The sequence below is a fragment of the Xiphophorus maculatus genome, chromosome 13 (genome assembly GCF_002775205.1).
Source record: "Xiphophorus maculatus strain JP 163 A chromosome 13, X_maculatus-5.0-male, whole genome shotgun sequence".
NCBI classification, from domain to species: domain Eukaryota; kingdom Metazoa; phylum Chordata; class Actinopteri; order Cyprinodontiformes; family Poeciliidae; genus Xiphophorus; species Xiphophorus maculatus.
This window is the reverse complement of record NC_036455.1, coordinates 28,139,543-28,152,674: the sequence shown is the minus strand read 5'-3', so window position 1 is coordinate 28,152,674 and position 13,132 is coordinate 28,139,543. Positions and strand designations below refer to the sequence as shown.

Below are 13,132 nucleotides of genomic sequence, written 5' to 3'. Positions count from 1 at the left end.
CTGCGGCTGAACTGAAACACTCCAGCTTTCCTGCCGTTACAAGCATCTGCAAAATATGTGCCATGAAAACCTGCCATTTTCTAGAATCACACCTCCAAAAAGTCTCCGTGTCATAAAAAGCTCTGGAGGTTGATTCTGAGGACAATTTGGCTTGTTGTGTTTTTGCAACGTACAAAAACTAAGAGGGTACCCGACGTGAAAACCCGAGCAGCTGGTTTATCCGTTTGGCATCTCAATTTCTAAAAGTTACTTTACAAACATTTGATGCCGGACTGAAGGCTGCCACTGTATTCAAGTCAAAATGTCACGTCTACCTGAAGTTTTCTAAGCGACAATGGAAGGCCTACCAAAGTATATGTGTTTATAATGCCAGCGCCAGCAGGTAGACCAAGAATGGCCACTCTCTGGATAAAGTGACTTGCGTCACACTTCCTTAAAGATGATGTTGCTTGCACAGCTCTGAATCTTAAAATGCTAAATAACAGAGCAACTCCCTGCAGCTGTGGTACTGAAGGTATAATTTGGGGATGTGAGTGCGAGCTATATTTGAAGCAATGTAAAACCTGCCTTTGCCTTACCATTACCGTCCTACAGCCAATATTTTCCCTTTCTCTTTTTGCTGCCGCAGGTTTTGATAAGCTTCTAATTATTTGTGCCCTTTGATCGTTTCGTCTAAACACTCTCAGAACGTGAGTTTTTTCCACTCAAGGTCACACTTCCAAACTTACCAGCTTAAGACCTCAAATGCTCTAAAGAGTCACTGGAGGACAAACAATGTCCGTTTTTAAACGTATAGATTAAAAGGCGAATACGTTTCACGTCTATCCAAGTATTGGGCGCCGGGCCAACGTGAAACATTGGAGCTGTAATTTTCTGGTTGAAAATAACTGGCACTGCCCAGTGAACCACTCGCACTGACCACGGATGTACATGGAGGTCCATTTGCAGCAATTTCTTAAATTGGACAAAACAAGTTTAAGCTTTTTTTCTTTCTCACTAAATGCAGCCTTTGGTTTTTTCAAGGTTTTCTACATCAAAATATACAACCTACATTTCTTGTCGAAAAGAGAAAATGTACTGACTTAACACAAAGTCGGAGGTAATTGGCTTTCAAATAAAGATTCAAGATTCAAACCTTTAAAACCTGCAGGAGTGTAAAAACCAGCCGCTATATTTTAAGAACTAATTCTTTGCAGGGAAGTTTTTTTACATCTACCTAGTCAAAATGAACAACGTATTGTCTTTCTTGTTTGTGGTCTTGGAGTTATCAGGTTAATTTCTTCCTATTTACTCTTAATTTAGCAATAAGAAAACAGAATGCAGTAACAAAATTTCAACAAAAGTAGGTTTGTACCAATTAAAACAACACCAACAAACCATCTCTGAAACCACTGTAACTTTTGAATAATAATATTCAAAGAGAAGTTAGTTATTTACAGCAAATAAGGAAAAGATTAGGATTCTTGACGTGAGGCTCTGGTAGAAGGTTATAAGCAGTAAATCTTTTAGCACCAGTAAATAACTCTTGGGGAATTCATGTAGTTTATATCCAGAGTAGCTAGCTAACAGCTAGCTTGAGAAGAACCAGTACAAAACAATTCAATCTACACAACATCACAGTGGTCGCAAAGTTACTTGTATTTACAATAAAAAATAAAAAAATCATAAATTACACGGGAAATGTAAGTAGGAGCAAGTGAGCCAAAAATGGATTTCATATGTCAAACACAAAACAGAACTTGTAAAGAGTTTCAAAGAGTTCACAAGTTCACAGAACAAATTTTGCAGGAAGATGGTTGGTGCCACACTGCCTACCACCCTTCTTCCTCCACACAGATAATAATCTACATCTTCAAAAATAAAGATGATTGTAAAAGACATCACTTGTTAATGTGTGTCCACAGAGAACAACTAAATTAAAGCACTTCTTTACATTTCAATAACAATTCTTGGCTAATTTTTCACTTAGGATAGGTCTCACTGACTGTGACCAATAGTGGCGAATATTATAGCATTATATATATATATCTATATATATATCTATAATATTTTGGTGCAAAGTCTGGGACTACTGTTAGCGTGACCCAACCAGGTGCTCTGACTTTCCTATCCGGTCTGAGTGGGTTTTTAAAGCTAAGCTGCTGAAATAAAAATAGTAGCTACACGCTGCCTCTCAGCAACCAACAATAATAATAATAAAATAAAAAATAGGCCATGCCTTTAGGTCGTGAAACAAAAACAAATATGGAAAAGGAACTTAAAGAGAGAAATTCCTTGCTCCATTATACAGATGAGACAACTATTAAGCTGTTAGAGAGTGCATTTTTAACCCCAAATTAGGTGATTTATGAGAGCGTGTGAACTACTTTCTAAGCCTGTGTGCATGTGTTGAAAGAATTTTCTCAGCACAATAGTGGAAAAGCCGCTGAGGTTTTAAGAGGAGAGGCTTTCCAGCGCTGAACGCCTCTGCTCTGAGGCAGCAGTCAAGATGGCAGCGACACCACAGATATGTCTTGTTGGGAAACTATTATTTAAAACTCCCTTTTTAAAGAGTCTCCCCTCACAGGCTCCGTGTTAGACCAAAAGTTGATAACACCGGGTGCCTGAGCAACTCTCTGTAGTTGGGTGGGGTTTCGTGGTTAGGGTCGCTCCAGCGCAGTGGCTAAAGGTTAAAATAAAGGGACCAGTTGAATAAATGCGACGTTTAGCTTGAGGTTGACTCTCCATTGTGGGTTTTCAGAAAGAGGCCATGCAGCAGACAGGGTTAGTAATGTGTTTAAAAATAGTCTGATGGGTGACTTACTTTCGCACAGCCTCCTCCTCAGCCTGCCTCGGATTTTATCAATGGCGTTGAAGTCGGTCACGTGAAAGACGTGGGCATTTTTAGGCTCTGCCGCGATTTCCTCCAGCTCTTCCTTCTGAGCCTCCCCGATGCCCACTGCGAACATCCGGATGCCAGCTCTGGCGGCCGCCTTGGAAGGTTCCAGAACGTAATCCTGACTTCGGCCGTCCGTTAGCAAGATGGCCACCTTCTGAAAGCCGCTCTCAGCCGGCCTCGCGCCGTTCCGCTCCGTGAAGATGTTGGTGGTGGTGTAGCTGATAGCGTCCCCGGTCATGGTGTTCCCCCCGAGGTAGCGCATGTTACGGGCAGCTCGCTTCACGTCTTCCAGGGTCCTGTATCGCCCCAGGGTGAACTCCGGGGTCGACCTGTCACTGTAGTGAACCACTGCCACTCTCGTCTTGTCGGGCGCTACGTCAAAAGACTCCACCAAGTTGGCTACCCATTGCCTAATTTTCTCAAAATTTTCCTTTCCCACACTGTATGAGGTATCCAGAATAAACGCCAGGTCGTAGTGGACATTCTTACAACCTGCAACAGACAGAAACATGGGGATTCAGTTACTGTAGTTGGGACAGATTAAACTTCCTATCTGGGTATGAATATTTCATGGTGATGGTTTTACCTGCCCTTTGTGCATCCACTCTTTCCTGGGAAAGAGAAAAAGCCAGGAAGAAGCAGACCAGGGTGATCCTAAATCCCAGTCGGAATTCCATGTGGGCCTTGTCTTGGGTCTGATTTGTTCAGATTATTACCACCATCAAGCTCTGGAAAAATCAGTGGAGACATCAGGCAATACAGCATACCCTCAAAGTATTGGCAGTGCTTCACTTTTCCCACTTTTTGTTATGTTACAGCGCTATTCTAAATTCTATTAATCTCTTCTTGTAAGAAAAATATTCCATTGTGACAATGTATTGTTTTTTGATTTGAAATGTCATGTCTCATCAGTCCACAGGACTTTTTCCAAAAAGTCTCGAGGATCATCAAGATGTCTTTGTCACTTTGCTAAATTTGAAGATACAGCCTTGGAACTCTATTAAGGATGTAATTTTCCTCTTCTTGTTGAACACTGACTTTGAATGAGGCAAATGATGCCTATAGTGCTTTTGATGTTTCTCTGTGATCTTTTATATGCTTCTGGGTGCTTTATTTAAAATTACTCTTGCAGTAAATTTGGTACACTGTGCATTGCTGGGAAGGGCCATTACTGCTCCATGGGTGGATGATGATGTTACTTGGTTTCCTTGAATCTTAAAGCTGTAGAAATGACTTGGTAACCCTTTCTATAATTCTTGGTGACTGTTTTTCATCTGTTGCTGAATGTGTTTAGATCAAATCTGTCAAAGGGCAAATGCTTGTTCAAAGCATATACCTCCTGTGGAGTTGGAAGATTGTTGTAAATTAAAAAGTTTCTGTAGCCATTGGATTCACATCCCAACTATAACAAGAGCCTTGCAGAAAACCAATTTAAAATTGTATTAACACTCTGCATTTAAAGACACTCACCCTCCTGGCTTCATCTCATGGCAAACCTTTCCTCCAGCCCCATATATCTCTGGTATGAAGCTTGGCAGGAAATGTTCTTCATTCTCCGAACATGATAATTGAAAGCTAAGACTGAAATAAACATTTCTTTGGAGGAGCAAGTGAACTCTCCGTCCAGAGAAAATTGGACTGACTGAGGATGGTTGAAACTTGATGCCAAACTATGTCTTTCTATCCACCCACAAGACTAAAACAGAAGAATGAAGAGTTAGTGAGGTTTGCTGATGTTGCACGATCGGATTATTTTTAACACCCAGACAAAGACATCTGTTGGACGATGAGAGTCAATCTGGTCCCATTTTGGTCATCAAGTAGATCTTTTTTTTTATTGGGCTGGCTGTTGTGCCTTAATGACACTGACAGAATCCCAACATCTAAACACATCTCAATTCTCCACTGTAGTCCGTAATTTGTAGCGTTTGCTGTTGCTGAGGATCTAACATGTGACTGACTCTAGCCTAAACATGGGCTCATCCCGACAGGAACGCTGTCTCGTTGTGGGGGGTTGTCCGGGGGAAGCTTTGGAAAGTTTGAGTTATTGGTCAAGTCGGAAAGAAGTAGTCCCCGATGAGCTGAAAAGCTTTTTACCATCTTCCACCTTGTTTCAGTACAGTAAGATATTTCCACTGAACACATTGTTTGTTCATTTATTTTCCAGAGGAAAGGCAACCAAAACGATCTGCTTGCCACAGAAATAAAAAAAGAAGAAGAAAATATGTATTCTGTTGTTCCTTAGTACAGTGCTAGTGCACTAAAAGATGCTACTGAATGTAGCCATCTTAACTTTATGGGTTGGAGGACACTATTCATGTCATAATGAGAAACTTTCTCGTTTTGACAAGCTTTATGTCTCACTAACACAAGAGCTTCTCGTCGTAACGAGATATAAAACTCGTTAAAACAAAAAGTTTTCCAGAGTGACATTTCATTAAACCAACATTAAACAAGAAAGGTCATAATAATAAAACAGCAACACCTCGAGGGATGTTTGAGTGTTGTCTTGAAAATAAAAAACGAAGTGAGAAGATAGTCAGAGGGGCACACACTATGACTTTTTAAGAAGTCAAAATCTGAAAACGTATTTCCGCACTGAGGAGTGACAGGTAATTTAATGAGATACTGCTCCTGTATTTATTTCCTAGCTCTGGCAGATAAACATAGAGAACCCGATGGTGTAAGGTGTATAGTGGTAACCAGTACTCCACCATTCTATGGAGGTTGCCATAGAAGGGATTCCACAAGATCCATCTCTAGTGTACTTTAGACTCCTTAGGTTTGATAGATTCATGTTTTTCTCCCTTCACGTTTTACTGAACAACCGTCTATTCAGCCAAATGCTAATGTTACTTTTTCAATGTTTGCATTAATTTCACACCTGCAGAAGATTGTTTCTTATCCTGCTAGCAACATTTTAACATAACCTGCATCATCCACATGAGTTGAATTTTATGGTGAACTTGATATTTGGTGTTTTTAATTTCCAAGACTTCTCAAAGAACAAAACTAAGTGTCTTGTAACAGTGGTGTACATTTGTATATGTCCCCATGCATAAATGCTGATAGAAGCTGAAGCTATAGTTGCAATTTGAGCTGCAGGCCTTTTGACCTAGCCTCTCCCAGCTTTTTCTTATATTTCTTATATTAGAGGGAGAACATCTCTGAACATTTTCAAGTCTTTCTTCTTTATCAAATTTAGGTGTGGACTTTGGGCCACTTTAAGACATAAATATGATTTGACGTAAAACATTACATTGTAGCTCTGGGTTGTCCTGTTTGAAGGCGAACCTGCACTCCAGTTTCAAGTCTCTGAGATTTCTTCCATATACTTAGCCCCATTCATTTTTGTCATAAACATCTCCCATGCAGCGCTAACTGTGACAGAGCACAACATTTTCCGCATATTATTTTGCCTAAATTTCTTGCTATTATTTTAGTCCTCCTAATTTAGATTTAATGTAGTTATTTTAGTTTTTTGTCAAATTTTAGTTTATCCAATTTACTGCAAACGTATTTGGCAAAAATGTGATTTCTTGAAGGAATGTATTTTTGAAGGATTTTTATATCTTTTAGGGAAATAAGTTGTTTATATTGAGATAACATATTTATCCTCAGATAGAAGTGATTTAAAGGAACATTTTTTACCGTACTCAGATGATCGTTTGTTGTTTTCAACAACTTTATTTGGATTTGCTCTTTTGGTGAAGCTTAAAAAGTCATAATAATGCTATTTTTTATTTATTTATTACAAATATTAGATGTAAATTATTGCAACTCATTTTGTCCACATTTAGATTTGGTTAGGTTTCATCTCCGTTGTTAGTTGAGAAAAATTTTCTATCATTTTTGACAACACAGTTTTAGTTCTTTGGTTTGTTTTTGTTCTCTTTTTCTTACATAAACAACATAAAATTTTATTTCTGTCTCATCTGACCAGTGCATTGATATGTCTCGCGTGCCCTGCATTCATTTTCACAAACGACTGAAATTCTTACAAATTCTGGTTTTCTCTGTACCGTCTTTTCTTTTGCAACTCTTCCGTGAAGGCCAGATTTGTTGTGTGGACAAGGAGTAGTTGTTTGTTCCTCTGTTAATACTCTGCTTAAATTACACACATGTAGCTGATTAGGTGACCAGGCAATTTGTTTCACAGGATTTTAGTCAGAGCTGCCAGAGAAAAGAGGATTTAAAGCAAATTTATGCCACACTTTTCAGATATCTTACCCAATTTTCTACTTAGCATTAGTTTACAACATACAGTGGAAACAAAAGGTTCAGGGGTTTTGTGGTGACGATGTGACAAAAGGTCAAAAGGGCCACAATTCTGTTTTGGTAGCACTATGCTAATGCTCCAAGGTTTTAAAAGACCACAGAATTACTTAGAATGGAGTATTAAGCAAAATGGGGTATAGAGAGAGAGGGGGAGAGGGGACTGCCATAGTACCCTACTGTCTATGACTGTGCCTATGTTAGAAGGCGAAATAGTGAAGGCATTATGAACTTTTGGGAAAGCAAAGGCTTTCAGTCTCCAGATACTAATTTTCTTATCTGATTCCACTTAAGGTTATTTCTGTTTCTTGCTTTCCGTGTTGCTATTTATGAGCAGATTAGGTATGTGAGCTGAACTGCTCCAAACATCCCGAGTTAGGATGAATGTTAAAATCTGGAAAATGAACTCTGGACAGATGTCAGTAAAGAAGGAGAAGAAAATGCAGCATTCGTGCTTTCCACCATGCTGCCCTCCATGTGCTCTCTGGGAAAAGTGATCATTCTTTTTTGCTCGTTCTTTTTTTTTCTTGTTTAGATCAAGTTTACAAATCAAAGCTTTATGTTAAAGAAAATGGAAATAATAGGTATTGCCTGAACCATTCGAATGTTAAATGAATCTTATTTGTCAATCTTTTGGATATAATAAAGATTTTGTAAATTTGAAAATGTGTATTTTTTGTGGGGGTGTGTTTGTGTGTGTGTGGAAGTGAGGTTTATGTATTTCTAGAACTTGTATCTCAAATTTCCAACTGAAGCTAATCAAATGTGGTCCATGGCCTTAAAAGTGTTGAAATAACCCTTTAAACAGATACAGACTTTAGCCTCACAATAAAGGCTTTAGTCTTCAGCCATGTTTTCTTACATTCTGTCTGTCTAGACATGTTAAGAAGCAAAAGACACCTTGTTTTGTTTTGGGGTTTTTTAAATGTTTTTGAGTTCTCATGCCCCCTTTGATATGACACTCTGAGCAGAGAGCCATATCACTTGCATCATAACCTGCTGTGGTTCTAATACAGAACCTCGCACTAGCAGATTTACTCTGGAGGAAGTTGGATGTACTGGGTTTTATTTATTAAAGAGGGAAGAATAGACGTGAATGCTGCACTTTACAGATTTAAATATATATATACTGTATATATTTGTACACACTAATATATATTGTTCTCTCTCATAAAATCCACTAAAACTAAAATGTAATTATGCTATATTATATGGGAGGGTTGTAGCGTCATAAAATTGTGGAGGGGGGGAAAAACTTAACAGCAGCTAGCTCTTTAGCCGACTGCTGGGCTTTGAACAAATCTGTCCTCCCTGGCTCTTCCACTGGAGTTATTCTCCATTTTTATGTGCAGATAAACCATCTGAGGTAACTGCTTCTGCTGTGAACCTGAGTCCAGTTTCCTCAACAAAAACCAAAAAAAAAACCTGCCTCATCTGTGTCATCAGGCCGGTTTCCAGTTCCGCCCTCAGCGGCAGACCTGAGACCTGCAGCTTAGATGTCTATAACAGAAGCGCTGCGTTCATCATTCCTCGGACGTGAGAAACAAAACTTTCTGGAGGTTTTTTTTTCGTATTGTTTTTTTTGTTTCTCTTTTGTGCCACAGTCACCTTGGATTGTGCCACAAATTATGAAAATAGTTTTAAAGTCACAGGAGCTGCAAAATAACATCAAACGGCCAGGAGACAACAATTTAAAAAAGATTTATCCCACTGTTCAACATTAAACAAATGTCATAGCTTTGTAAAAGAACAAAACAGTATAATATTGTCACCTTACTAAAATAATGCCACAAGTAATTTTTTTCTGCCAAAAGGTTTTTTCTTCTTGCAAAAATCACCTTTATTTATTTTTTGTCAAAGCATGATTGATGCAAAAAAAGAGAAAAAAAAACGACATGAATTTTGGCAACAATTGACTTATGCCGTCATTTTAGGAAGGTGAAAATGTCTACTTTTTTTCTTTTTCTTACCTGGCCGGTGAGTCAGTTTCACTGGAGGAGTCTCTCTCTCTCTCTCTCTCTCTGCCTCCAGCGCTCACACTCTGGATCAGCAGGGCGGCAGCATCATTATAAGGGGATAATAATCCACAAACAGGTTCCCCCTCCTGGCAGGCACTGCAAATCAAGATGAGCCCCCGTTCCTTATCCCGGGTCGCCGGTCCAGTGCACAGAGTTCTGAAGTAGTGTTTGGTAGGTGATCTCCGGCAACCTTTCAGTCGGAGTGGGAGGGAACAGCAGGAGGTGGGGAGGGGAGGGGGGAGACAGAAAGTGTAGGGTTTCACTTGGGAGACGAGGTGGCTTCTGCTGTTCTCCACCGCCTGTGGCCTGCTCATGAAAAAAAAAACAGGCTGAGAGGCGCAGCCAAATTTAGAGCCAACTTTTTGGGATATTTTTGTCCTTTTTTCTCTCTCTCTCTCTTTCTCCTTCTTTCTGCCCAGCCAAAGAGGTGCAGCATCTCGGTAGCGGCCTCTTGGTGTCCAGCCCCTGCCGCTGTGAAGGCTGCATAGGAGCCACCCTGGGTCTGGTGGTGGGCCGGGCTGCCTTGGTTTCTGCCTGGCCACACGCTTGCGGAGACGGGTTTTATTTAGACTGAGGAAAATAATCACAGAACGCTCCTGCTTGCACCTTTGTGTCGGACGCACCGGTTCAGACGCTCTTGTGTTGCGCCTTCCTTCCAGTCAGACCAGGGCCAGTTGATTTGTAAAGCACATTTTGTCAAAAGCCATCTTCAAAAATCATCAAGAACAACTAAACTGATCAATGTTCTAGTTGTTATTAATGACAGGCAGCTCTGAACAGGTGGGAGTTTAGCCTTGATTTTGAGAAGGTCAGTGTTTCGACCGTTTTGCAGTTTTCTTGAAGTTTGTTCCAGATAAGTTGAGCATAGAAAATTACTATATCATCACCTTCCTAATGTAGTGTTCAAAAGCACTTTTCACAAAACATGCATTAGGCCATAATTTCAAGAAGATGTTGATATAGTATAAAATTATATATTGCAAGATTGTAAAATTTTTCTCTTTTCCACACCTCATGTTACAACCGCAGTAAAAAAAACAAAACCGATTTTTTTACATATTTGTTGAAGCTATCACTATGTCATGACAATATGAGATAAATACTCTGTGGGGAAAAAGAGGATTTACTCTGCCTTCTCCCATGCTAACTAGAAACAACCAATCAGAGCCAGGAGGCTGGTCTCTGGTCATTACCTCACCTTTCTCTCTGATAGGTTGCAGCTTCTGTTTGATAGCAGAACCTACCGTGAAGGCTAAAGCTAGTTAGCATGGCATGGCCTCAGATGACGGCACATAAATGGTACCTGTAATGGTAAGGTCTTTCTCCATCATTAGCACATTTAGGAGCAAGTACATGAGATTGATTGACATCCCTAAGACCCTCCTCCTGGCTCTGATTGGTTGATGCATTTTTTTCTGATGACAATAGCAGCTCAGGGAGAAGGTGGAGGAGATCAATCTTTTCAGATTATTTGTCACAACACAGTGACAGTTTAACAAATATGATTTTTTTCACATTACATACTGCAGCCTTTTTTTCTTCTTTTATTTCAACCCTCCTGTTTTGATGCTTCTTCAACATACACCCGTCCACCTGGCAACATGTTTAACTTCAAATTTGACATTTTTTAATGAAAAAAATGGCAATTTAGAAAAAAAACCCTCCTGTTAGTTGATAAAAGTTTTTGCTGCTAGTATGAGCAGCAAAAACTTTAACAATATCAATAGTTGTTTATTTTGCAAACCTGCAACAGAAACCCTTTTTTCACATCACACGAGTCACACGATCAACCGGATGTTGCCACTGGCGCAAAAAACTAAGAAGACGACAACAGGAAGTAGTTGGAGGATTATGGCGTGGCATGTCACTTATTGCATGAACAAACTTAATCACATGCGACTTTAATCGTGTTTGTCAAATGGGAACACTGCAAATGCAACCCCCAACATTAGCACAAAGTTTTGCGTACGTTTGTAATGGAAATGCAGCTACTGAATGTATTTACATGGTTTCCTGGACAAAAGTTGACTTCAAAGAGCAGCCATGATTTCCTTTCAGACATCCTCTTTCTCCTCTGCAATCTCAAAAGGGCTTCTGTTGCTCAGAAAACATCTTTAAAGTTGTTGTTTGGTGCTTTTGCAATAACTGACATGCACGCCAATCTTATGCAGGGAACCAAAATGTACTAAAACACAGTGTTAATATGTGGAAATCATGGACAACAAACAAGATGGCCATTACGTCCAGGGCTATTTGCAGTGTCTTTGTAGCCAGGGAACTGAAGCGCATGCCAGGCTATGTATAGGCTCAGTGTAGAGCGGATGGGAAGCGGGCTGATGGTTCGGGGCAGATGTACGATGTGAGTGATTGTGTACGTCTGAGGAACCGTCTGTCGCCGTGTGCGAGAGGGTCTGAAAAGGTGACCAGAAGGCGGGTGAGCGTGGGGCTGCGGGCGCCAGGCAGCGTTGGAAAAAGCCATCTGCTACCTGACTGACAGCCAGCTTCAAACCTCTCACGTCAGATGGGCAATCTTCTACCAGAATATGGTCGGATCATCATGTGTGAAAGTGCTGAAGCCAAATCTTTAAAAAGGTACAGTAGAACCGTCACCATGCCTGAGGAGTAGTTTTAACAAACCTGTTCTGGGAAAAAGAGAAAGATTTCACTGTGTGATATGACATTCTGAATATGGTTTTAAACAAATACCACAGCAAAACTATACTAGGTGTGAGATAACTAGTTAGTCTACAGCTGAAAAAAATAATCAGTGTAAAAACCTGCATTCTCTCTTACAAACAGCAGAGGGCAACACTTCTAGTTCTAATCCAAAGTTTAAAGGGGCAGTATTATGTATTTTCCAGGCACATAGGGGCATTTTAAGTAGAATCACGTAACTATGTTACAATTAGTTGTTACAAAAATGCTGAATATATCAAATATGCCTTGAACGAAATTTGACTTCCTAATTTAACGTCTTGAAATTGGATCTCTGTCTCTTTAAGAACTCCTGCTCTTTCTGAAACTCCACCTTCAGGAAGTCTTTACTCCTTTTTTTTTAATCAGCAATTCATTGAGAAGTAGCTCATATAATAAGCTCAGCAGATGGGCAGTTCCACCAGGTGTTTACTAATTGCTGCTGACTAGTCTGAAGGAGCTGCGTGGGGGAGGGTTCTTTGGAGGAGCTGCACATTGATGGCTTGGCCAGGTCCACCAAGGCATTTTGCTCAGCTGAATGATTACCATGTAGATTAAAGGATTTCTCAAATATGCCTGAAAGGATTTCAAGATGGACATGTTTTTGACTGGTATTTTGCATTTTATGTCCAATATCATAAAAAATAATAAGATGATATATATTTTTTATTTTACTGCATGAAATTAATTTTGAATTTATTACTGTTGGTTTTTGTAACCCAGGTTAAAAACTGCCCTTAATCCCACCTTTGCTGCTCCATTTTTTTAGAGTGACAGTCACTCACACAGTGCAATCAGCCAATCACTGCATCTGGAGCGGTTATTCAGGCCTGCTCCAGCTTTCCCCGTCAGGTGTGAGGGGGAGAGCTGGAGACTAAGGAGCTACAGGTTTGTGCTTCCAAACAATTAGTTCATCTCTTTGTTTATTGTGCACTTTTAAAACTCACAATATAAAAATCGTTCTCCAGCTTCCTCCCACAGCCCAAAAACATGACTGTTGCGTGTCCTGTCTGTCTCTGTGTTGCCCTGAGACAGACTGTCCAGAGTGACCCCACCTCTTGCCCGGAACGTTAGCTGGAGATTGACCCCACTAGGGACAAGAAAATGGATAGATAAACACAATGTTGTTTTGTTTGTTTAGCATGTTGGTGGTGGTAGCCAATGCTAATTGTTTGATTATCAATTGTCACATGATCTACCTTCTTAAATTCAATATATGTGTTTAAGATAATGAGATAAATGCTGATATCTTTATTTTGTCTGAAAG

General features: G+C 39.9%; 1 protein-coding gene across 2 annotated transcripts in view; it reads right to left on the bottom strand.

Moving 5' to 3' along the window:
• col22a1 (collagen type XXII alpha 1 chain) overlaps positions 1-9,350 on the bottom strand; it is a 74,504-nt gene extending 65,154 nt beyond the window's left edge. For both annotated transcript variants that reach the window (XM_005806189.2, XM_023345237.1), the window contains exons 1-3: positions 9,124-9,350; positions 3,465-3,606; positions 2,804-3,370 (exon numbers count right to left, since the gene is read on the bottom strand). In XM_005806189.2, coding sequence (XP_005806246.1) covers positions 2,804-3,370; positions 3,465-3,555 — 658 coding nt within the window. In that variant the 5' untranslated portion in view covers positions 3,556-3,606; positions 9,124-9,350. The remainder of the gene's footprint in view (positions 1-2,803; positions 3,371-3,464; positions 3,607-9,123) is intronic.
• Positions 9,351-13,132: the final 3,782 nt, after the last annotated feature.